The 25,286-nt window shown below is 45.7% G+C and overlaps 1 protein-coding gene and 3 non-coding genes across 4 annotated transcripts in view; 3 read left to right on the top strand and 1 right to left on the bottom strand.

Annotated features, from left to right (window-relative positions):
* Positions 1 to 1,797: 1,797 nt before the first annotated feature.
* LOC121822168 (U2 spliceosomal RNA) lies at positions 1,798 to 1,987 on the top strand. Its single transcript, XR_006063187.1, has one exon. It is a non-coding gene; the product is annotated as a U2 spliceosomal RNA (small nuclear RNA).
* Positions 1,988 to 6,177: 4,190 nt separating this feature from the next.
* Positions 6,178 to 6,368, top strand: LOC121822166 (U2 spliceosomal RNA). Its single transcript, XR_006063185.1, has one exon. It is a non-coding gene; the product is annotated as a U2 spliceosomal RNA (small nuclear RNA).
* Positions 6,369 to 14,668: 8,300 nt separating this feature from the next.
* Positions 14,669 to 14,859, top strand: LOC121822164 (U2 spliceosomal RNA). Its single transcript, XR_006063183.1, has one exon. It is a non-coding gene; the product is annotated as a U2 spliceosomal RNA (small nuclear RNA).
* A 3,015-nt stretch (positions 14,860 to 17,874) lies between these two features.
* Pecr (peroxisomal trans-2-enoyl-CoA reductase) overlaps positions 17,875 to 25,286 on the bottom strand; it is a 28,269-nt gene continuing 20,857 nt past the window's right edge. Inside the window, exons 7-8 of the mRNA XM_006972230.4 lie at positions 19,103 to 19,214; positions 17,875 to 18,137 (exon numbers count right to left, since the gene is read on the bottom strand). Coding sequence (XP_006972292.1) covers positions 18,049 to 18,137; positions 19,103 to 19,214 — 201 coding nt within the window. The 3' untranslated portion in view covers positions 17,875 to 18,048. The remainder of the gene's footprint in view (positions 18,138 to 19,102; positions 19,215 to 25,286) is intronic.

Here is a 25,286-nt window from a genome sequence, read left to right as displayed (position 1 = left end):
GCCACCATGTGATTGCTGGGAATTGAACTCAGGACCTCTGGAAAAACAGCCAGTGCTCTTAATCACTGAGCCATCTCTCCAGCCCCTCTTTTTCTCTTTTTCTCTTTCTCTCTTTCTCTCTCTCTTTCCTTCCTTCCTTCCTCCTTTCTTTCTTTCTTTCTTTCTTTCTTTCTTTCTTTCTTTCTTTCTTTCTTTCTTTCTTTCTTTCTTTCTTTCTTTCCTTCTTTCTTTCTTTCCTCTTTAAAAGATTTATTTATTATGTATAGAGTATTCTGCCTGCATGAACACCTACATGCCAGAAGAGGGCACCAGATCTCATTATAGATGATTGTGAGCCACCATGTGGTTGCTGGGAACTGAACTCAGGACCTCTGGAAGAGCAGTCAGTGCTCTTAACCTCTGAGCCATCTCTCCAGGCCCCCAAGTTTCTGAGTGAACTAAATAAACCACAGTGGTGGGGGGGGGGGCACCAGCCTAAACAGGCATTCAGTCCCAGGGCCCAGGGTTTTCTTGTTCTTTTGTTGGGTAGTAATAGCCAGCTCTGTCCTGTAGGGGAAATACGACAGACTGGGTTATGATTGTAGACCTATGATGGCTTCCCTGAGATGAAAGTTCCTCCAGAGAGTCTACCTTTGAGTGTCCAGCCTGTTGGGTTTTTGTTGTTTGTTTGTTTGTTTTTGATGAGAGTGTTGTGACTCTGTGGAGAGACCTAATGTTACAAAGAAGTCTATAGGCAGGAGGATGTCTGTGAGGTCAAACCTGGTCTACAAAGCAAGTTCCAGGACAGCCAGGACTACACAGAGACATCCTGTCTCGAAAAACCAAGATAGAAAAGAAGAAAAAGAGGAGGATGAAGAGAGGAGAAAGATAAGGGGGACGAGGCAGAAAAGAGAAGGAGGAGAAAAGGGAGGAGAAGGATAAGGACAGGGAGGAGGAGGGAGAAGAGGAGGAGGAGGGGGAGGAGGAGGAGGAGGAGGAGGAGGAGGAGGAGGAGGAGGAGAAGAACTGATGTAGTAGTAGTCTGGGTTGTCCTGAGCTTGTTCGGTTCCTCTGACAGGCAGTTACATCAGCCTCTAGGCTGAACACAGTGTCTCTCTGACTGCTAAAGGAAATCTTGTTGAGTGTAGGAGACTCGAGGGACCTCAGGTCTCTAAATCTGAGTCTGGGAAGAAGTGCCTGAGTCCTCTGCGGATCCCAGCTTTAGTTTGTTGCCTACCTGATAATGCCTGCCCTTTACCCCCCACCCCACCCCCACCCCAGCCCTGGGGTTTTGGTTTTGCCTTGACAGGGTCAAAAGCTAGCCTCCAACTGCTTATACACAATGGCTGGCCTTGAACCCCTGTTGGAGCCCATTTTCAGGTTTCCTGGTGGCTTTACCCAGCAGGTCTGAATAGAGAGGATGAGTGGACCACAGGCTGGAGTGCTGTTTTGTAACTGGGGGGGGGGGGGGGGGCAGGGTCTTTTGCTCCACCCCTTGGCATTCTTATAAACAGCCCTTTGGAATAAGGTCCTGGGCCCAGTTGGATAAGGATCCAGGCCCACCCGAGTCTATCCTGTGTTTTCTGTTTCTCTCCCCTCTATTTCTAACTAAGCCTCTTATTCCTCATTCCTCAAGAGTCCTTGAGGTAAATAAGTGTGGGGGCTGGTCACCCACAAACCCCTGATGGTCCCCCTCGCTTGCTTCACCTCTCAAGAGGTAGGATTAGAGGACTGTTAACTACAAACTCCACTCTCTACTTCCACGAGGTCATTGTGCGTGGCGGGCGCAGATCCAGGCTGGCGGTGGTGCGTGGTGGCATCGCTTCTCGGCCTTTTGGCTAAGATCAAGTGTAGTATCTGTTCTTATCAGTTTAATATCTGATACGTCCTCTATCCGAGGACAGCATATTAAATGTATTTTGTAACTCGGAGTTGGAGTAGGAGCTTGCTCCGTCCACTCCACGCATCGACCTGGTATTGTAGTGCCTCCGGGAACGGTGCACCCCTCGGGGAAATAAACTTGGTTAAATGAGAGAACTTGTATTCCTTATTACTACCCTTGTCTCTTTTTTCTGTGGTAGTATGCTATGTAAGGTGCACCCCCTCGGGGAAAGAACTTGGTTAAATGGGAGAACTCTTTGGTTGCAGATGTTTTGCGCACTATGAGGATAGAAGTTACGAAGTCTTTCGGGTACCGATCTAATGCTACTTTGTCGTTGCAGCAACCTCTCATTCTGTAGTTTACACATCTACTGTAAGAAGGAAATTCGTGTATGCAGCTTTGCTTACATCTTCATGTTGAGTTTTCATAACTTCATTCTCCTTAGACTGACAAAAAAACCTCCCAGGTCTCCATTCCTCTGTGAATTTTTACTGGTTTCAGAAGTTTACCCATGTAAATTAACTCCAGCAGTGAGGAAAGGAACCACTTCTATGAAGAAAAACAGGGCTAAGGGGTAGATACATAGACACATGCTTTCCATTGTAGGGTGTTGTTGCTAGCACCCAAATTGAAATGGATTCCTGATGATCCCCATTGACAAGCATGCTGTACAGAGAATATAGGCAAGAAGGAGGCCATGGTTGTTTTGTTCATGTCTTTTATTTCCAGGCTCTTCATGCTTTCAAACAAGTATTTCCCTCCCTCACCTGCAAAGCCCAGATTGCTTGGATGGCCGTATGGTACTGGTTGCTGGTTGATTCGTACCAAGAAATGAGTGAGGTCGTTCACACCTGCAACTCTCATGGAGTCTGCTCTCATGGAGGGATGAGTTAATTGGCGGCACTCTCCTGCATCTTGGTAGCCTGTCCTGCCTGTCTTTTCTGTTAACTCAGAGAAGAGCTCCTCCTCCCCAGCAATCCAACCTAAAGGTCTGGGCCTGACCCTTGTTGGCCAGCAACAGACCTGATGGACTGTGCAGATGGAGGGAGCCAGGCTTCAGAGCACGCGCCAATCTCATGTACACCCGCACAGTGCTCAGGTGAAGAGGAACTGGGAGACGGGAAAGGGAGACCTTGGACTAAGAGCAGGAGAGGGATGGTTTCCTAAGGAAAATCAGCTATAAGCACAGAGGAAGGCAAAAGGCAGCCCAGATCTTCTATGCTCTTTCTCCTGTCCAGGGAAATGGGCTCCCACGGCTCCTTGTGCACTTAGTAGTGAGGGTGCTTGTGTGTGTGTGTGTGTGTGTGTGTGTGTGTGTGTGTGTGTGTGTGTGTGCGCGCGCGCGCGCGCGCGCGCGCCCAAGGAGATGATGCCATCTGACAGAAAGAGCTAACCCCACAAGGAACTGCCACTCTGTGATCCCGCTGGGCCCTGTAGGAATTCTACAAGATATGTATTGAACAATCTTGTTTAAAAAAAAAAAAAAGTATGCATAGTTCAACAGATCTTTACACAGACAACTGTGACCTCCAGAAGTATTCCATTTACGGAATGTTTAGTATCACATAGATAAACCCAGCCTTAGGCTTGAAAGCCATCTAAAGACAAACTAGATTCATTCCTGTTTCTGATTAAACCTCTGTTTCTCAAGGATTGGACTATGATCCAGAAGTAAGGAGGTGGGTTTTTGTTGTTGTTGTTGTTGTTTTCTTTTTTAATTTTTCTTTGTTTTTCAACACAGTGTTTCCCTGTGTAGCCTTGTTTCTCCTAGAACTCCTTACGTAGACCAGGCTGGCCTCAAACTCAGAGATCCGTCTGCCTCTGCCTCCTGATTAAAGGTGTGTGCCACCAACACCCGGCTATCAGGAAGTTGGTATGGCCATTTTGTTATGCTTAGGTTCTGCTAGTAACCCCTTGCCTACCAAACCCCCCATTTGGAAATACCCGACCCCTGAGCTCAAAAAAAAAAAAAAAAACCATTATCTTCCCCAGTCCAAAGCAGGTATCTCTTGAGCCTACCTTTAGGGAGGTACAGCCCATGTATGTACACAAATTTCAAAAACTTTCTTTAATTAATTTCAAGCTTTAATAATTTGGCCACGATGTGGGACAATGGTCTTTCTCCTGGAATCTGTGGGGTTAGCATGGTGTCAGCTCAGTGTCTTATGGAATGGAAAGATGACAAACCATTCATCCTCAGAGGAAATGCACTCAGTGTGGGGGTCCCTGTAGATTTACAGCCATTGGGGACACGATGCAGCCGAGGGAAGGATGAAACCGTTCAGTTCCATTAGTAGCTGTCACTGTTTCAAACTTCCAGAGTCTGACACCAGCTGGGTTATTTTAGCCATATTTAAGCACGGCACAATTTTCTGGGGAAAAAAAAACTTTTCTGATAACAGTTAACTCAGTCCCGGGTGTACAACAAATTTAAGGCATGTGTACATTGAAATTCTTTATAAAATCCCTCGGTCTCTTTCATAAAGATGGGTGCTGTTGACTCAGAAATGGTACCCAGGATTTAGGATCTAGGGAGAACGACTGAGAGAAACATAGGGTCCGTGGGAGTCAGGATTGGTCTTAAGATGTTGGGATCAGAATGGCTCTGACCCCTCTAAGAGTGCCCCCACCTCCCCTGTTCTGAGTGCGCTGAGGTCAGGCTGTTCTGCGGATGCTTTGCTGTTTGGTATATCTCGTGGTTTGGCAGCTATGGCTTCCTGGGCCATGCTGACCGTTCCTTGACCTGGATGCTTGATAAACAATTTGGTTTGTTTCCTCCTGAAAGAGTATATAAGATGGGGAAGAAAGAATAAAGGGGTCCTGATGCTTGCAACTTGACTGGTGTGTGCTGTGTTCATCCCGACTTCCCTCGCCAGGTTTCAGCCCAATTGCCATGCAGGCGTGGCACTAAGACACCATAGAAGTCACCTAGGCTGTTGCAAAGCACAAGTGACCTCACTCCTAAGGCTGGACTCTAGCAGCTCCAGCATGGCAAGCATGGCTCTGGCCATTCCCTCTGTCTTGTTAAAAAACCATTAGATTCCATTTCTAAAGCTAGCTCCCACAGTCTGTTCCCTTATTTGGCCACTTCCTCCTCCTGAAGCTGACTACCAAGGTCCAGCTATGAAAGTATTGAAGTCCAGCAGACAGAAGCCCCCTCTGGATCACCTAATTAACATGGCCGTTAAATTTGAGCACCTCATCCTAACACGAGGTTTCCCATTTTACCCTTATAAACTGCCACAGAGGCAGTCCTCTATCCTCTGGGACAAATGCCCCTTCCCCCTTCTCCCTTGTTCCCTTCCCCTTCTTCCTAGTCCTCTAACCTGTCATTGCCCCTTACTTCCTGCCCTCTGTCCCTCTGGGGAAAATCTGTGTGCTGAGAACTTGGTCTTGGGCTGTTTTCTCTCAGTCTATTATTTACATAGAGTAAGGAGTCTACTCTTCCCTACCATGTGCCAAATATTATTGATCTTTGCATCATTATTGCATTTGATCCTATTAAGCATTAGTATTTTTATTTATTTGTTTGCTTATTTATTTCATGGGCATTGGTGTGAAGGTGTCAGATCCCCTGGAACAGGAGTTACAGACAGTTGTGAGCTGCCATGTGGGTGCTGGGAATTGAATCCCGGTCCTCTGGAAGAGCAACCAATGCTCTTAAAAGCTGAGCCAACTCTTCAGTCCCCAGCATCGGTATTTTTAGCCTGAAAAATGTGAAAAGGTTCAAAGACATCAAACAATTCATTAAGAAATTTCAACAAATAAAACTCTTGTTTTTCAACATTTATTAAGGTTTTTACTTATCTAAATGAGTTTGCCTTGACAACATTGTGGAGACACTTAAGAAGAAATCTCTGGGACTCCGGTCTCTCAACAGGTGAAGATCGTCCTTCAGCCGACCGCCAACTAGGAAAAGTAGGTCCGCCCTTCGGACACCTCCTGCCTCCCTGGCTTTCATCTGGCTGTACACCCGCCGCCGGCGTAGGTACAAGTTTTTGGTGGATGCGAGCCTAACTGTGCACCAAGCGGACCGCGGGGAGGAGGCCCGGTGCCGCCACGCCCCTCGTCGGGGGGCGGGGCATGCAAATCCGACGCGGCGGGCGCGCGCGCGGGAATGCCGGGAGCGCCGGGGCCGTGGAGTTTGCAGGTGAAGCCGTGGGGTGTGGGAGGGCGAGTGAGGAGCCGAGGATGCGGGCGCGGACGGGACGCGGAAGGAGGCGCAGGGAAGAGCGGGGAGCGAGGGTGGCGAGCGGTGACCACGAGATCATTGTGGGTGGCGGGCGCGGAGCCAGGCTGGCGGTGGTGTGTGGGGCATCGCTTCTCGGCCTTTTGGCTAAGATCAAGTGTAGTATCTGTTTTTATCAGTTTAATATCTGATACGTCCTCTATCCGAGGACAATATATTAAATGTATTTTTGCAGTTCAGAGTTGGACTAGGAGCTTGCTCCGTCCACTCCACGCGTCGACCTGGTATTGCAGTGTCTCCGGGAACGGTGCACCCCTCGGGGAATAAAATTTGCTTGAAGGAAAGAATTGCTTCTTTTCTTTTGGTTTTGCTTACTTTTGGTGATTTTTTGCTTTGTACCCCTTATTCCTGAGCAAAACTGTCTTGTGGCAATGTGTGGTTTTCATAGTAAGCGTTATTCGTGTGTTATGAGAGGGAAATTTAGCACACTGGTCCGTTTCCACACTGAGTTTTCGTCCCATAATAGCATAGTCATGGGCCTACAGTGTCCCACTTTTGCGTCTCCATTTCTCTGGCATTTACTGGTTTCAGAGGTTTGTACATGTAGTTATTAAACATCAAGTGCGAGGTCCATGCTACTAACAGAACTGCTTCATTAAAGTAAAAGGAGATGGTAAGTACCATTCGTGTAGTATTAGTTGATTGTACCTGAGATGAATAGGTTTGAGGTAAGGAACCAAGGTCACTTACAATGACTTTTTTAATGTTACTTGCTTTTTGTGTATGACTTTTTTTGATATTCACTTTTGAGGCAAGGTGAAGTCAAGGGAACTTGACTGAGGAAACAGGAATAGATAGGACTTTTTATAGTAGGGTGTCATTTCTAGCACTCAGATTGAAATGGGCATTATAAACCGTGAGCAGGGGAAATACATTCCTGAAGATACCCCATTGACAAGCATGCTGTACAGAGACTAGGCAAGAAGGAGGCCATGGTTGTTTTGTTCATGTCTTTTACTTCCAGGCTCTTCATGCTTTCAAACAAGTATTTCCCTCTCTCAACTGCAAAGCCCAGATTGCCTGTATGTGGTATATGGCAGTGGTTTCTATGTGATTTGTATCAAAAAATAAATAAATAAAAAATAAAAAGTGTGGTCGTGCACACCTGCAACTCATATGCTCTCATCCAGGCATGAGTTAATTGGCGGCACTCTCCTGCATCTTGGTAGCCTGTCCTGCCTGTCTTTTCTGTTAACTCAGAGAACAGCTCCCCCTCCCCAGCAGTCCAACCACCAGGTCTGGGCCTGACCCTTGTTGGCCAGCAACAGACCTGATGGACTGTGCAGATGGAGGGAGCCAGGCTTCAGAGCACGCGCCAATCTCATGCACACCCGCACAGTGCTCAGGTGAAGAGGAACTGGGAGACAGGAAAGGGAGACCTTGGACTAAGAGCAGGAGAGGGATGGTTTCCTAAGGAAAATCAGCTGTAAGCACGGAGGCCTGGCCCTGGGAGGGCAAAAGGCAGCCCAGGTCTTCTATGCTCTTTCTCCTGTCCAGGGAAATGGACACCCACGGCTCCTAGTGCACTTAGTAGTGAGGGTGCTTGTGTGTGTGTGTGTGTGTGTGTGTGTGTGTGTGTGTGTGTGTGTGTGTGTGTGTGTGTGTGAGACTTCCAGAAGTATTCTATTTACGGAATGTTTAGATTCACATTGATAAACCAGCTTGCCTCTATCTTAGGCTTGAAAAGCCATCTAAAGACAAACTAGATTCATTCCTGTTTATGTCTGTGTCTCAAGGATTGGACCTGTAACCTTAACTACAAATGGTTCTGTACTGCCTATTCCAAGAAAGGATAATATTGTCTTTGTTTCAAAAGTTATTATGTGATACCTCAGTAAACCCCCCCCCCCACTCTATCCCCTACAGACAAAGAGAAGCTTAAACCAGGATTCCTAAGTGTAGATAAGAACTTAGACCCCCTTCCCCCTGGTGGCTGTATCTGCTACAGGGACTTTGAAAAACACAGTCAGGATATTTGACCAAAAGACTAAAAAGGGAGGCGGGTTAAAATAAATTATATGGTCTGTGCCTTTAAGAACTAGCCTCACAAAGAAAGGGGAGCCTCCTTCCAACCTCCCTGCTGTGAGTGAGAGATTTGGAAGAGCCTCCCTGGAGGCTTGTAAAGTTAGAAAACACCTTACTTTTGCATTCTGTACCTAAAGTCTCCAGTGGCGGCTTTGGGGATGCGATCTAGGCACAACAAGACCCTCACTCTATTGTCTCAAAAAGGGGGCCTTAGACAAAGATACCTCAATATAGATAGACCCAGGCCAGTTTCAAGTCCCCAGAAATGATGGCGCCAGCCCCAGGAACTCAAAAGAACAGAGTCAGGATGTCTGATAGTAACCAATTAACAACGAGATGCCCCTCTCCAGAGATAACATGACATGACCCCGGAGACGAGTTGTAAAACTCCTGACAAGGCAAACAGACAAGCTAGAATAAGATAAAGTCCAGGCCCGGGAAAAACTGGACCAATCAAGGATGGACCCATACTAACCCCCTCCCCTCTAAGAAATTTTATGGGTTTTGCCTATAAAAACTAACTTCCCCAAGAAAGAGTAACTCTTTTCTGCCTCACTTGAGATGGCTTGAGATGAGTTTCCTGTCATGACTTGTAACAGATAAACCTTGCTTTTGCATTCTGGTATGCTTGTCCTTGGTGGTCTCTCTGGGGGTTACGATCTGGGCACAACAATTACACCACGTATTGTTATGACCACCTTGCAATCATGACTTTGTTTCTGGAGGTTGGGTTTTGTTGTTGTTGTTGTTGTTTTCTTTTTTAATTTTTGTTTGTTTGTTTTTCAAGACAGCGTTTCTTTGAGTAGCCTTGGCTCTCCTGCAATTCCCTCTGTAGACCAGGCTGGCCTCAAACTCAGAGATCTGTCTGCCTCCTGATTAAAGGTGTGTGCCACCAACACCCGGCTATCAGGAAGTTGGGATGGCTAACTTGTTATGGTGATGTTCTGCTACTGTAACCCTGCCTATTTGCCAAATTCCCCCCTTTGTAAAGCCCCTACCCCTGAGCTCTAAATATGTTATCTTCCCCAGTCCAATGCTGATACCTCTTGAGCCCTCCTTTAGGGAGGTACAGCCCATGTACACGCATTTTAAAATCTTGCTTTAATTAATTCCAAGCTTTAATACTTTGGCTATGATGTGGGACAATGGTCTTTGTCCTCTAATCTGTGGGTTAGCATGGTGTCAGCTCAGTGTCTTATGGAATGGAAATATGACAAACCATTCATTCTCAGAGAAAATGACACAGTGTGGGGGTCCCTGTAGATTTACAGCCAGCAGGGACATTGTGGGAGCCCGTTTTCAGGTTTTTCGTGGCTTTACCCATCAGGTCCTCATAGAGAGGATGAGTAGGACCTTGGGCCTGAGTGCAGGTGTCTGAGATGGTCTGCACTTGGCTGTGCTGGGGGAGGAGGTCTTTTGCTCCACCACTTGGCATCTCTATAAAAACCCTGGGGCAGAGACAGTCAGGGCTCATTGGAATAGGTTCCAGGTCCATCTCAAGGCTATCCTTTATTTTCTATCTGTTGATGTCCACACTCTAAATCCTTCTATCTGATATTTCCTGCTGCTCACACCCATTCAAGAAAACTCTGGGGATCTGTGGGGTTGGTGGGTAAACGCCCCGGAGAAGGGTGCCATGAACAGGGACTAAAGAAAAACAGAAAAGAAAAAAAAAGAGGGGAACTAAAGATAATGATCAAGGACTAAGACAATAGGGACTAAAGACAAAGGAAAATAATAGTCTCATTACAGAGTTTTTGGTGAAAGAGCATTGTCAGGCCCTGCCATTGGAAAAAAAGGGGAGGGGGGGACATGTCCGGTGTTGTAATGTAATATGAAATATGAATATTAATAATAAGGGGCAGGGGTTCTTATCCTTGAGAGAAACAGAAAAAACAGACTGGAAGGATGTCCATTGCTGCAAAAATCTCGTCTATCAAGAATTTCTATCATCTATCTCTTAATTTCTATCTGTGAAAAATAAGTCTAAAGTATAGCATACTAATATAGTGTAGGAAAAACTTAGAAGTGTAAGATCGTGTAGAAAAAAAATTTAAGATAAGTAAGGCAACTAGACAGAAAAACTCTTCAGTTTTCTACCTTTGGGGGCTATGAACGCAAACTGGGGGGAAAACTTTCTTTGAGCTTATTGGGAAGAAAAAAGTTTCCTATGGAAGCTTGTGGCCTAGGGACAGCTAAAATGATAAGTCCGAGTGGCAGGAGAAAGGCGAAAAATGCCGGTGTAAGAAGCCAAAAAGTTTAAAGTTCAGAAGTTTTGGGAAAAGTTGGTCTTTCTTTTTTTTTTTTTTTTTTTTTTGGTTTTTCAAGACAGGGTTTCTCTGTGTAGCTTTGCGCCTTTCCTGGAACTCACTTGGTAGCCCAGGCTGGCCTCGAACTCACAGAGATCCGCCTGGCTCTGCCTCCCGAGTGCTGGGATTAAAGGCGTGCGCCACCAACGCCCGGCGGTCTTTCTCTCTTGGGAAAAAAAATCTTTTTCTTAAACTAAAAAGCTTTTCTTGGAAAATTTGGGGCGGGGGGGGGGAATCTCTCTAAAAACCTTAATCTTTCTCTCTCAAACTAAAAGCTCTCTTACAAAGCTTAAAAAGCCTTTAACTTTCTCTCTCAGAAGGACAAAAATTAGAATCTCCTGAAGATATTAGTATGGGAATTACCTGTGATTTGCTCTAAGGGAAAACATCAAACCTGTTAAGACAGAGAAACCTCTCTAAATTCTCTTTCAAGCTTTAAAAATCCTCCCTGCAATGCAGGAGGCAGGGACAAGTTTCTAAAAACCTTTTCTAAGCTCTGTCTCTTCAAGCTAATAAAAGGCAGTGGGTCAGAGTACCCTGAGGGAAACACTTGGGAGAGTGTAGGTGAAGAGCCATAAAGAGCCCAACAGGGCAGGAAACTGTTTACCTGAGAACAAAAAAGCCAAGCTTTTCAGTTACAGCCAGCTTGAGGCATCAAGGAATTTGTTTGAGGTTTCAGAAAGAAAAGGTGCTTCTAATTGCCCTAACGCAAAGATCCCCGAAGTAATGCAAACTGTTAAGCATTATATCCTAGCTTCTAACCAACAACTGAGAAGCAACTAGCCAGTACCTCCGAGTTGGAGTGCATTCTGGGGATAGTAGAGTTCCTGCAGCTGCAAACTTCCTGGAGCACAGAGCTAAGGCAGGAAGGTGCAGGACCACCGGGAAAAATTGCAAATGAACAAACAAAGCTAAAGCCGGTGGGAACAGCACAGTTGTCTGCTTTCCTACAAGTCCCGGCTCGATAGGTCCACAACTTCAAAAAGAAATCTGAGAAAAGCTTTCCTATCAGTGTGAGGACCTTTCTGGGAAAACAGTAAAGCTGAACTGTGTCTGAAGCAGTCATGCTGCCGAGTCAGAACGCTGTCTGGGGAAAGAGCCCAGCCAGGGCAGAACGGAACTATCCAGGAGTAAAGCTTTCTTTTCTATCAGAGAAAGCATCTTTATGAGAAAAGCTTTGTTTCAACTGACTCCTGGTGAGATGAGGGAGTGTAGTCCCAAGGGGTGATTGCCTCTGGCCTAAGCTCTGTCCTTGAGCATCTGGACAACCACAACCCACTGGGGGACTGGGTCAGGTGAAGGCCTGATGAGGCAAAACACCTGTCTGTAAATGCAAGCTTAGGGGGAAAAAACCCTCCCTTGTTAAAAAAGCAGAAGCTTGATTTTCAGTCTGTACACAAACCACACAGACCCTGAAAATAGACATGGACTAAAGCCTCTACCTTCAGAAGCAGAAAGGCTGCCACTGTGGCAATGGGAAAATGTTTCTGGGGCAGAGGGGATAAACTGAGACCAAACTGGGAACTGTCTGGGAGAAAGACTCTCTGAAGAAAGAAGGGACAGATTCCTCTCCAGAAAATGCATGACCTGAAAAAGCTGCTAGAATTTGAGGCAGATTCCTGGGGGGAGGGGGAAAAGCCCCCATCTCCAAAAGCAGCTAGCAGAGGAACAGAGCTTGCAGCCTGAGAGATCTGAAGCTCTGCATCTGGGGGTGAGGAAAAATCCAAATAACATAAAGATCTTCTACCAGTGGGAGAAAATCTCTCAGAAGGAGCTATGGAAAAGCTCTGCTGTAAAATGCTTTTGCTTTTCACTGACTGGCTAAGGCAAACACAAGCCCAGAGGAAAGTTGCTATCAGGAATGCCAGCCTCGATGCGAAATAAAGAGGCAGGTGTGGTTCTGATTTAGGGCCAGTGTCAAATGAAGGAGAGACACCTGTTAAAGCCAGCGGGGGAAAGAACAGAAGTCTCCCAGTGTCCCGTAATTGAAAACATAAAACGCTTGGTTCACATCTCCCGTGCTGAAAGCGGAAACTTGACTTTTCAATAGGAAAGCAAGCTCTGTGAAAAGAGAACTGGAGAAGTTGACTTTGAAACACGAAAAGAATAATGAAGTCCATAAGGCAGCTTGTACCAACGGACTGCTGAAAGAGAAATGCATTCTGGGAAATGTAGTTTTTCAGCTAAGATGGTGAACCAGTTCAAAAACTTTTTTCAGCTCAGAATGAAGTTTCTTCTCAAAGCAATGCTAGAAAGCTTAATCTTATCTCTTGAGAACTCAGATCAGACAAAAAGCTACCTATAAGAGCAAACAAGCCACTTAAAGACCCTTTAAAAAAGCAAGAGAAAGGCGTTAATACACTGAACATTGTCTTAGATATGAAGAAACTTATGGGAAGTTTAAAAAGTTGTTTGCGTTTTGAATAAACAGCCTGCAATGAGCAATTCCTTTGCAAATCTAATAAGGAGACAAGGAAACAAGCATTCAAAAAGAAATGACTGTGCTACCACCACCCGTTCACCATGTCCGAGGAAGGGGCTGTGGATTAAAAAAACGGAGACAAGAACCGCAGGTCATTTGTCCAAGCAGAAAGCTGAATGCCGTTTACTGAAGGAGGGAGGCCTTAAATACAGGCTTGCAGCACAATGGGAGAACCCCAAAGGGCAGAAGTTTGCTACTGATGTTCTACATTCTTGCATCTAAGCTGTTTACACCAAAAGCAGGATACACAAACAAAGAACCTCCCCTGAGCATTAAGGAAGAAGGAAACCGGCAGGGAATCAGCATAGGGAGGACATCTGGTCAAGGTCAGCAAGCAAGACAACAGCTACTCAAAAAAATAGAAGACCAGGGCCCAACAGGACTCTAGCCAGCTCTAGCATGGCAAACATGGCTCTGGCAGGCCTTACCCTCTCAGTTCCCTCTGTCTTGCTAAAAACCGTTAGATTCCATTTCTAAAGCTAGCTCCCACAGTCTTCCCATATTTGGCCTCTTCCTCCTCCTGAGGTTCACAACCAAGGTCCAGCTATGAAAGTATTGACGTCCAGCAGACAGAAGCCCCTTCTGGATCACCTAATTAACATGGCCGTTAAATTTGAGCACCTCATCCTAACACTAGGTTTCCCATTTTACCCTTATCAACTGCCACAGAGGCAGTCCTCTATCCTCTGGGACAAATGCCCCTTCCCCCCTCTCCCTTGTTCCCTTCCCCTTCTTCCTAGTCCTCTAATCTGTCATTGTCTCTTACTTCCTGCCCTCTGTCCCTCTGGGGAAAATCTGTGTGCTGAGAACTTGGTCTTGGGCTGTTTTCTTTCATCAGTCTATTAAGGGCTCTGCTAATAGAGTGGGGAGTCCACTCTTCCCTACCATGTGCCAAATAGTATTGATCTTTGCATCATTGTTGCATTTGATCCCATTAAGCATTAGTGTATTTATTTATTTTATGTGCATTGGTGTGAAGGGGTCAAATCCCCTGGAACAGGAGTTACAGACAATTGTGAGCTGCCATGGGGATGCTGGGAATTGAACCCTGGTCCTTTGGAAGAGCAGCAGCCAAATGCTCTTCACCGCTGAGCCAACTGTTCAGTCCCCAGCATCGGTATTGTTTTTAGCCTGAAAACTGTAGAAAAGTTTAAGACATCACATAATTCATTAAGAAATTTCAATAAACACAACTCTTATTTTTCAACATTTATTACGGGTTTTACCAATATAAATAAGTTTGCCTTGACAACATTTTGGAAACACTTAAGAGGAAATCGCTGGGACTCCAGCCTCTCAACATGGGAAGATCGTCCTTCAGCTACCTCAAACTAGGAAAACTAGGTCCGCCGTTCGGCCACCGTCCTAACTCCATAGCTCTCAGGTGCATCTGGCCCTACACCCACCGGCTTCGGGATCTGTTTTTGGTGGATGGAAGCTTGCCTTTGAGTCATGCGGAGGCTACGGGGAGGAGCCCGGTGCCGCTACGCCCCTCGTCAGGGGGCGGGGCATGCAAATCCGACGCGGCGGGCGCGCGCGCGGGAATGCCGGGAGCGCCGGGGCCGTGGAGTTTGCGGGTGAAGCCGTGGGGTGTGGGAGGGCGAGTGAGGAGCCGAGGACGCGGGCGCGGACGGGACGCGGAAGGAGGCGCGGGGAAGAGCGGGAGCGAGGGTGGCGAGCGGTGACCACGAAGTCATTGTGGGTGGCGGGCACGGAGCCAGGCTGGCGGTGGTGTGCGGGGTATCGCTTCTCGGCCTTTTGGCTAAGATCAAGTGTAGTATCTGTTCTTATCAGTTTAATATCTGATACGTCCTCTATCCGAGGACAGCATATTAAATGTATTTTTGCAGTTCGGAGTTGGACTAGGAGCTTGCTCCGTCCACTCCACGCATCGACCTGGTATTGCAGTGTCTCCGGGAACGGTGCACCCCTGGGGGAAATAAGCTTAGTTAAATGAGAGAACTTGTATTCCTTATTACTACCCTTGTTTCCTTTTGGTCCTTCACATGATTGCCACTGTTACACTAGTAGCATTTTCTGACTGAAATTCTAAATGTACTGTATTTCTAACTTCATACATTGAGCTATTTCTAAAGTACTTCTAACACATACTATGTTATGGTAAATTTACAATATCAACATGATCAAGCAGGCAAACTTGTTGAAAAATATGTCCTTTAATGCCTTTCATGAGATAATTCTATTCCTAGATCTCTGGAGTAAACTTATTCTTTGCTTTTTCTCCCATTTTTTTTCCCTTTTTCTTGTTAGAGTATTTCTTTAATTTTTGTCATCTTTTCTCACTACTAGGGAGCAGTGTAAATTTCCTTTTTCCTGTTCACCTTTAAAAGGAGATGTATTTAGTTTCATGTGTATGTTTGCTTGTGTGAGTAAATATGTTCCACGTGTGTGCAGGAAGACAGAAGAAAGGGTCTAGGGTTTCCTAGACCTCAAGTTGGAGCCTGAAGAAACCCCTCTGCTGGTCCGTTGATCTGAATTACCTTCCCTTGTTTTTCTCCACTGTTTTTTTTTTCCCTTCGGTTTTTTGAGACAGGGTTTCTCTGTAGCTTTGCGCCTTTCCTGGAACTCACTTGGTAGCCCAGGCTGGCCTGGAACTCACAGAGATCCGCCTGCCTCTGCCTCCCGAGTGCTAGGATTAAAGGCGGGCGCCACCACCGCCCGGCTTGTTTTTGTTTTTTAATTGGACACAGAACAAGGTCTCTCACTGAACCTTGGCTATTTCAGCTGGATTAGTTGGCTAGTGAGCTCCCCCCACCCCAGGGTCTGCTTGCCAAATAAACCCTGGAGTTGTCTCAAAAATCTCACAAGAGCAAGTAAAGATAGGACCCAGGAAGCTGGACACCACTGTCCTCTTTAAACTTTGCAACTTACAGAAAAATGAGAATCCTCACAGGGCTCTGCAGGATGCACAGGAAAGAGCAGACGTGGACAGAAAAGGGCAAACATGGTCCATGGATAGAATGTTAAGGATGTCTGAAGGTAGTTAGAAATCTCATCACGTGTTCTGGATCAAAAGGGACTCGGGGTGTTTCATATTAGTAAACTGACAACCTCAAGAAAGGCAAATTTGGAGGCCTCAGGTGGAAAGAGGTGGCAGGGACCCACTTAGACCAAGGAGTGAGGACTTCCCACCATCCAGGGATGCGACTGGAATGCTGACCGCTGTAGGGACAGTGTGACTACCACGAACAGCTTGCGGGCACGTGCTAGCTCGACTCCAGCTTGTGCTCAAGGGCTGCCCTCTACATACAACGCACCTTGGCTACCACACAACTGTATGGTCTTGCCCACAGGACAAAAAGGCACCCTGCCATAGAGCTAGAGTCCCAGTTAGTATGCCTAGTTGGGACAAACTCTGGACTGCAACCTGGTAAACAGAGTGAAGAATGCAGAAAGAAGAATCTAAAACTCAAGTTGAAGCTTTACAGCCATGCCAGATCCCAGGAGGGAGCTACCTGGGCAGACTGGCGTGTTCTGCACTTAACTTAATGTTGGTAGTGCTTTTATGGTATAAGATAGAGTGGTATGGCAGCTGTGGACATCCACCCCTCAGATCTCCAGCTATTTGAGAACAAAACTGTTGACTGTCAGGCCTGCTGCTAAAGGATCCCTCCTCCCGACTATATTCCCCATTCTTTCTTGCTATGCTGGACTTCATCCAGGCTGTTTTTCAGGTGTCTGTCACCTTTGAGAACTGGAGATGGTCTAAAGGGAGTCTTTAGGGCTTTCTGTCTTCTAAACCCACCTTCCTGGCCTCTATCACAGCGGTCAAAACCCCCTAAAGGTCTCAGTCAGAAGTGGGCAGAAACCTCTCTAATGGGCAATCTGTAAGTGCAACTGGTATTTATATAGGACATAAAACAACATGAGGGTGGGGTGCACAAAGATTCCTGAATAGTGGCCAACAACAGCTGATAAGTTGGCCTGGAAGCCAGGCGGTGGTGGTGCACGCCTTTAATCCCAGCACTCGGGAGGCAGAGGCAGGCGGATCTCTGTGAGTTCGAGGCCAGCCTGGGCTACCAAGTGAGTTCCAGGAAAGGCGCAAAGCTACGCAGAGAAACCCTGTCTCGAAAAAACAACAACAACAACAAAAAGTTGGCCTGGGAGGGAGGCTAAGGTAAGGGGGAACCAAGAGGAGTGGACACAAAGTGTTACTTCTCTATCCCACATTAAGTCTCACCCACCCACCCCAAGACACCACCATGGACAGGCCGCAGAACAGCCACTAACTCAGTTGGGCATGTCCTGGAACTGGGACAAGGGGCACAGCCATCGAGGGGACTGAAGGGGAGCCTGGTAGCATGGTTCCCACATACACAAGGCTGGGGGAGGTGTGGCTGTGTAAAGAGGAATTCGCTGTGTAGCGGAAGATGACCCTGAACTGAGCGAGCATCCTGCTGTCTGTCACCTCCTGAACACGGGGGTTACAGGTGTGCACCTCTAGGTCTCGTTTATGAGGTGCTGGGGATCGAACCAGAACTTCGTGTAGGCTGTTCAGTTCCGCTCCACCCCCAGATGGTTTTAAAGGTTATTGTCTGTCAGCCATGCGGACATTGAACTGGGCCTTTTACACGTTTTTTTTCCTTTGCCAGCTGGCCATAGCTGTTGTCAACAGGGAATGACGGAAAGACACTGTAGGACACCGGTTCTCAGCCTGTGGGTCGCCACTGTCGGAAACCATTTCTGATGGCGAGATGGCTCAGTGGTTAAGCACCTTTTCTGCTCTTCTGGAAGAGCTGAGTGAATTCAGTTCCCCATACCCATGTCAGGGGGGCTCACGACTGTCTGAAATTCCTGCTCACAGGGGATCTGATGCCCCTGATGCCTCTGGCCTCTTTGGACACTGCACTCATGTGCACATACCCCATCCCTACCAAATTTACACATAGTTTAAAATTTAAAAAAAAATAGGTTAAAAGATAACTGGTTTATCTTTTAACAGGAAGATACATTTATTTTGGGCACAGTTTTTGCATAGATAAAACTGATAACATTAAAATTAGTTTTTTCCCCCCACAGGAATTATAAGCTTTTGTGAAGTATGAAACATTCTCAAGATGCTAAGGCACACATGAACAAGACAGACGGGTGTTTCCTTGACTTAGAGCTTGGCCTTCTTCTTCTTAAAAGATTCTTTCATTCTCCTGACCACAGAAAGGTCCCCAACTCCCTCAGGCCAGTTGTCATGATCTGTTGAGTTAAGTAGAAAAGTGAATGTCACTTGCAAAATCTTTAGACCTTTCGTCCTAGTCTCCACCCAAGCATCACGGTTTTGTTTACTTGTTTGTTTGTGTTTTTTTTTTAACTTACTGAGGCTAGGAAAAAAGAAATCTGCAGGACAAACAGTTTTGCAAAATCCTTAGATTTCAATGCCATCTATGCGAGGCATTTACTAGAGGGGAAAGGGGCAGTGAAGACTTTAAGCAGCCTAGGCAGAGTAGGCCTCCTTTCTATCATTCCTTGTACTTAGAGATTTAGATATTTTCTTCAGCTCAGATCATTTTCTTTAAAATCCTACCACAAATATAAACATTTTGTACTTTCTGATGCTCTATAAGAGAAAGCCTCTGAGGTAGTGAGTTAAGAAAGGAGCCTGGGGCTGGAGAGATGGCTCAGAGGTTAAGAGCACTGACTGCCCTTCCAGAGGTCCTGAGTTGAATTCCCAGCAACCACATGGTGGCTCACAACCATCCATAATGAGATCTGGTGCCCTCTTCTGGCCTGCAGGCATACATGCAGGGAGAACACTGTATATTGTAATAAATAAATAAATCTTAGAAAAAAAAAAAAAGAAAGAAAGAAATGGAGCCTGGCCGGGCGGTGGTGGCGCACGCCTTTAATCCCAGCACTCAGGAGGCAGAGCCAGGTGGATCTCTGCGAGTTCGAGGCCAGCCTGGTCTACAGAGTGAGATCCAGGAAAGGCGCAAAGCTACACAGAGAAACCCTGTCTCAAAAAAAAAAAGAAAGAAAGAAAGAAGGAAGGAAGGAAGGAAGGAAGGAAGGAAGAAAGAAAGAAAGAAAGAAAGAAAGAAAGAAAGAAAGAAAGAAAGAAAGAAAGAAAGAAAGAAAGAAAGAAAGAAAGAAAGAAAGAAAGAAAAAGAAAAACGGAGCCTGGGCAGGTAAAGAGCCAGCGAGTCCACTTCCTGGCGGCTTACCTGGTATGTGGTAGAAGTGAGTATACAAAGACTGGCCTCCGTCCACATTGATCAACTGTCCAGTGATAAAGGAGGCTGCAGGGGACAGCAGGAAGCACACCACGGAGGAGACCTGGGGACAGACGAGGAAAGGCTAGAACATTATTAAGAAGAGGCCCAAAGGCTCTTCTCCATCGCTGGGAGCCTGGTACTCCCGAATGACCATATCTCAAACCACAGCACTGCATCGTGAATCCTCCCGTGTGCACATCGTCATGATCTGACAGCACAGAGACCGTGTCCCTTCACAGTTTGGACAACAGTGAAGTCAGGGACAGGTGGCAAGATGTGAAGCCTCAGACAGTGGCAGGCAAGCGGCATGGCATGGAGCGGCCACAGGTGAACACTGAATCCCAGCCGTTTCCCGAGTCAACAGTGAACTCCCTTCCGGGGCTCCCCCCTCGTCTGATGAAACCCTGTTTGTCCTCACTGCCACGTGCTCCTGACATCCTGGTCCCAGAGACGGTGAGTTTGTGTGTAGCAGGGTTGGCATTCTGATTTGTTCAGTCTGTGGCCCAAAGCACAGCTGTGCCGATCACAACTGTCCCCCAGTGGGACTTCAAGGTCCCCACCACGTCCCCCGAAACGTAGTCACTTGGTGAGGGTTTTGGAGAAACTCCCCAAACTGAACAGAATTCATTTTACCGATGGGCAAAGGAAGCCGAGTTCCACAGAGGGTGCTGGTTCTGAGCACATGCCTCTCCTGGCTTTGATACCAGGGACTAACGGATAGGTAAAAAAACAAAAACGGGGGAAAAACAAACAAACAAAAACAAAAACCAGTGAGGGGAGCAGACAGCCTGAATTTGATCAGATTCCATAGGAGGAGAGAAACAATTCCACAGAGCTGTCTTCTGATCTCTACACATGCACCATAGCACATGCATGTCTGTACACAGGCTCAGACACACACACACACACACACACCCCACTGATAAACAGGTCAGCCAGCTGCATCTGGTGTGAAAGCTTTGCCGATCTTAAGACACAGCACACCATCAGACAGAGACCAGAGTCGCCCACACTCTGCATTTCACAATAGCTCCGTCAGTAGTTGTCCGCGTTCGACTGGCTGTGTTCCTTCAGGGGATTTTTAGGGTCAAAGCCATTGTCACTGTGTTGAAATTTTACTCACGGAGCCAAAGCAATGATGGGGAAACTGCTGGAGCCTCAGCATGGGTCCTGGCAAGAATTCCACACTGGGGCCAGCAAGGTGGCTCACCCAGGAGAGGTGCTTGCAGCCAAGGCTGATGGTCTGAACTCAGTCACCGGAACTTACATGGGGGAAGGAGAGGACACACACCTGAACGGTGTCCTCGGACCACCACACTCCTGCTCTGTCACACAAGCACTCAAGAAAAGGATATGGGCCGGGCAGTGGTGGCACACGCCTTTAATCCCAGCATTTGGGAGACAGAGGCAGGCGGATCTCTGAGTCCAAGGCCAGTATGGTCTACAGAGTGAGTTCTAGGACAGCCAGGGATCCACAGAGAAACCCTGTTTCAAAAACAAAACAAAAAAAAAGGAAAAAAGAAAAAAAGAAATAAATGTATCTGAGCTTGCTAGCACACACCTTTAATCTCAGCACTTGGGAGGAAGAGGCAGGCAGATCTCTGTGAGTTTGAGGCCAGCCTGATTTACAGCCTGATCTCTGAGAGCCAGGCCAGCCAGAGCTACACAGTAAAACCCTATCTCATAAAAAAATTTAAAAAGTGTAAAAAAAATGTTTTTAAAGAATACAAACTATATTAGTAGTTGTGCCTACAGTCACAATATTCTGATCCAGATACTCATGGAAATGGAGGGAGGTTGAGTGCATATCTTCCTAGTGTTCTAGGTGATGAAATAGGAAGTGCACATGCATGCATGTGCGCACGCGCGCGCGCACACACACACACACACACACACACACACACACACACACCAAGTGCTTTTGTTCCACAGAGAAGCGCAGTGGCCATTTCAAGAAAGAGAATATATGTTTATACTAATGGAACAAGCCATTTTTTAAGTTGAACTTTTTTTAGGCTTTTTTTCTTTTCTTTTCTGAGCATGAGTATTTTGCCTGCACGCACATATGTGCACCACATGTGTGACCAGTGCCTGCAGAGGTCAGAGGAGGGCACCAGATGCACCTGTAACTGCAGTTACAGGTGGTTGGAGCCACCATGCGGGTGCTGGGAACTGAACCTGAATCTTCTGCTAGAGCAACAAGTGTCTTAACTGCTTACTGAGCCACCTCTCCAGCCCCATAAAGACTGAGCTTTTAAACTGCTTGAAGTTTTTCTCTTTTATTTTTGAAATAATATATCATTTTTCCCTTCCCTTTCCTCCCTCCAAACCCTTCCCTAAACCCCTCCTTGCTCTTTCAAATTCATGACTTCTTTTTTGATTGATTGTTGTTACATGCATATATGTATATGTGCACATTTATGTGTATGTATGTACATATATTCCTAAATATAACCTCTTCAGCCTGTATAATGTTACTTGTATGTATGTTTTCAGAGCTGATCATTCGGTACGGGATAACTAATTGGTATGCTCTTCCCTGGGAAGACTGTTTCTCCCACTAGTTTTCACATTTTACTTCTATGTGTGTATCGTGCATGTGTCCCTGACACATTGAGAAAGGTGCTCTTTCCATATTGCATAACGGACCATGTCAACTTTTAGATCTGCCTGACTGGGTGAGCAGGTCATTTCAAAGGACGGGTGCCCTATGTTACAAATTAAATAGATCAAAGATCCACAGTGTGCCAAAGAAAGGTTCAAATTATCGGGGTGCAGAAAGTATAGTGATGAGGGCTGGAGAGATAGCTCAGGGGCTAAGAGCATTCATTGACTGCTCTTCCAGAGGTCCTGAGTTCAATTCCTAGCAACCACATGGTGGCTCACAACCATCTGTAATGAGATCTAGTGCTGCCCTCTTCTGGCAGGCAGGTGTATAAACAGGCAGACCTCTGTATACATAATAAAATAAATAAATAATTCTGGGGAAAAAAAAAGAAAGTATAGTGACACCATATCAGGTTCCACACTGCAGCTAATTTTAAAGAAACTGTTGGGGTTGGTGTAGCTGAACTCTAGCATGCGCAAGGCCCAGAGTCGATCTCCCACGGCGAATAAACCAGGAGGCACCAGCCTGTAATCCCAGCACTTGGGAGATGGAAGCAGGAGGGTCAGAAATACAAGTCGTTCTCTGCTACATATCAAATTGGGGGCCAGCCAATTTCAAAAGAATAAAACCAAAATCAACCAACCAAACCAAAACAAATAAATTTCTTATCACCTGTTGCATTAAAAGAAAAAAAGAAGATTGACATTCATCTGGAAAACTATTCAGATGGTCTCTTCTTTTTCAGCTCCCCAGCTGTAAGAAGCCAGACTCTCTTTCCTATGCTTCGGCTAAAAAAATCAGATTTCGACCGATTAAACAAAGACACAAAGGTGATGGTCCAGCACATATGAAGAAGCCACACATTAAAAAGAGTTTGTAAATGTGTCAAATGAATGTAAAAGAATTTCTTTGTTTTGGAAAGGGTAGCTAATTTATTTTAAAATATTAACATATAATGCTTGTGGGTTTTTTTTTCTTTTTTCTTTTTTTTTTTTTTTAGTTTCTTTTTTTTTTTTTTAGTTTTTTCGAGACAGAGTTTCTCTGTGTAGCTTTGGAGCCTATCCTGGAACTCACTCTTTAGACCAGGCTGGCCTTGGACTCACAGAGATCCGCCTGCCTCTGCCTCCCGAGTGCTGGGATTAAAAGCGTGCACCACCACCACCCAGCTACCATCTATCTATTTCAAATAAAATTTAATCATGTTATCTTCTCATTTCAAATAATTTAAAGTCCTTCTTTTCAGAAGGAGAATATAAACATAAAATGGCCCATCAAATGGTTATTTGGGGCAGTAGCATCATTATTATTCTGTTTATTTTTTTGAGATAGAATCTCACTATGTAGCCCTGGCTAGCCTAAAACTCTCTATGTAGACTAGATTAGACTCTAACTCACAGAGATTTGCCTACCTCTGCCTCCCAGAGTACTTAGATTAAAGGTGTGCACCACCATGCCCAGCTAGTATATTCTAAGTTGGTGGTTTTTTTTTGTTTGTTTGTTTTCTGTTTTTGTTTTTGTTTTGAGACAGGGTTTCTCTGTGTAGCTTTGCGCCTTTCCTGGAACTCGCTTTGGAGACCAGGCTGGCCTCGAATTCACAGAGATCTGCCTGGCTCTGCTTCCCGAGTGCTGGGATCTAAGTTTTAGTATATGATGATCTATGATAGTTTAGGATTTCATGCCCAGAAATAGGATGGCCATTCAGGAACCTTCATTGTGGGATTATTCCCTTCACAAAAACATAGGATCTAAATTAGAAGAGCAGTCTTTTGAGATAAAAAAATTTAATAAACATAGGTATAAGTGTCTGTAAAGATGCACATAAAATATAACATGAGCTATTTTTAGAAATTAGAACCATGTCCCCTCTCCTGCCAAGATTTTTGTGGTTTTGACTTTATGGGCAAGATAGATGGTGTAATGTATTTCTAAAGAGCATTTGCTGACTGGCTGATCAGTGTGTGTGCAGTGCAAGTGAGCAAGTACACACACACACACACACACACACACACACACACAGCGTGCACACACACAAGCCTACACACAAGGATAATGAATAAAATAAAATTTCAATTTAAAATCTTGGGCAGTTTTTGCACAGATGTTTATCTAGATAAACTCTACTCAGCATGTTAAATTGCAAAATTGTATTAAATTTATAGGTCGACGTAGGGAAATCTGACTTTTTTTTTTTTAAATTGGGCTTGGAGAGATGCCTCAGTAGTTAAGAACACATTTTTGCTCTTGCCCAGAGCCTGAGTTGGTTCCCAGCATCCATGTCAGGGGGCTCACAGTGGCCGGTAATTCCAGCTTTGGAGGATCCAACACCCTTTCTGGCCTGCAGGGGCACTCACTGCACTCATGTGTGTGCCGCTGTGTTTGTGTGGCCGTCAGGGGAAAACTGTGAGTTCAGATCAAATCTTTACCTACTGATCCATCTTACTGGCACCTACAACTTTGTATTTGATTTTAATTTTGTTTGTTTCTTGTTTTGGAGACAGGGTTACACTAGGCAGCCCAGGCTGTCCTGGAACTTACTATGTGGACCAGGCTGGACTCATTTTCACAGAGATCTCCCCATCTGCTTCTGCCTTCTGCATACTAGGATTGAAGGCATGGGCCCAGCAAAAATTGACTTTTTAATAAAATTGATTCTTATGCCAAGAAACATGACAAGTATTTATTTAAAATATTTATTGCTAGTGTGTGTGTGTGTGTGTGTGTGTGTGTGTGTGTGTGTGTAGGAGTGTGTATGCATGTGAGTACAGGTGCCTGCCTGCAGAGGCCAGAGGTGCTGGATCCCCATGCAGTGGGAGTGATAGGCAGCTGCCAGCCATCTGATGTAGTTGCTGGGGATCAAACTCAGGTCCTCTGGAAGAGCAGTTCCTGCTCTTAACTGCTGAGCTCTCTCTCCAACCCCACATGCCTTTATTTATCCCACCTTTTTTTTTTTTTTTTTTTTTTTTTTCAATAAGAACCTTCTCCCCCCTCTCCCACCACCAATTAGAGCTAAGTTTACTTCCGGGTCATTTGAATAAAGCTATTGGTTTTTACATACTTGAACTGCATGAGTCTATAATTATCCAGCTTGCTTAGAGCTGCTTGTACCAACACTGCAAGTGATAAAAATAATGTAGCTGCAAAGCAGCACGAAACAAGAAAACATGTTGTCTTTAACTTCATGACCTTCATTCCCGAGGAAATTCTGCCGTCCGCAGTCAAAACAACTAACTAGGTTATTTCCCAGAGCCTCAAGTGCAGGTGAAAGGGAAACATCAGTAGCCATCTTGAGAGATGTGCCCCTGCCCGCCCCCCCCAAAGGTATTTGCTGACCAGCAGTTTTAGAACTGACCAGAAGTTGAACTTATGGGAAGATAAGTCTGAAACAATAAATCTATGTACCCTGGGCTTGGCAAAGCAAGATATGGGGAGTAATGGGCTCAACTGACCAGAAGTTGAACTCAGGGCAAGAGTAGGACTGGAACAATAAATCTGAATGTATATCTCCTGGGTCCAACAAAAGCAGGA

Source organism: Peromyscus maniculatus, chromosome 13 (assembly GCF_049852395.1).
Source record: "Peromyscus maniculatus bairdii isolate BWxNUB_F1_BW_parent chromosome 13, HU_Pman_BW_mat_3.1, whole genome shotgun sequence".
In the NCBI taxonomy this organism is placed as follows: Eukaryota; Metazoa; Chordata; class Mammalia; order Rodentia; family Cricetidae; genus Peromyscus; species Peromyscus maniculatus.
Note: the sequence above shows the minus strand (reverse complement) of the source record. Positions and strands in the feature narration are given on the sequence as shown.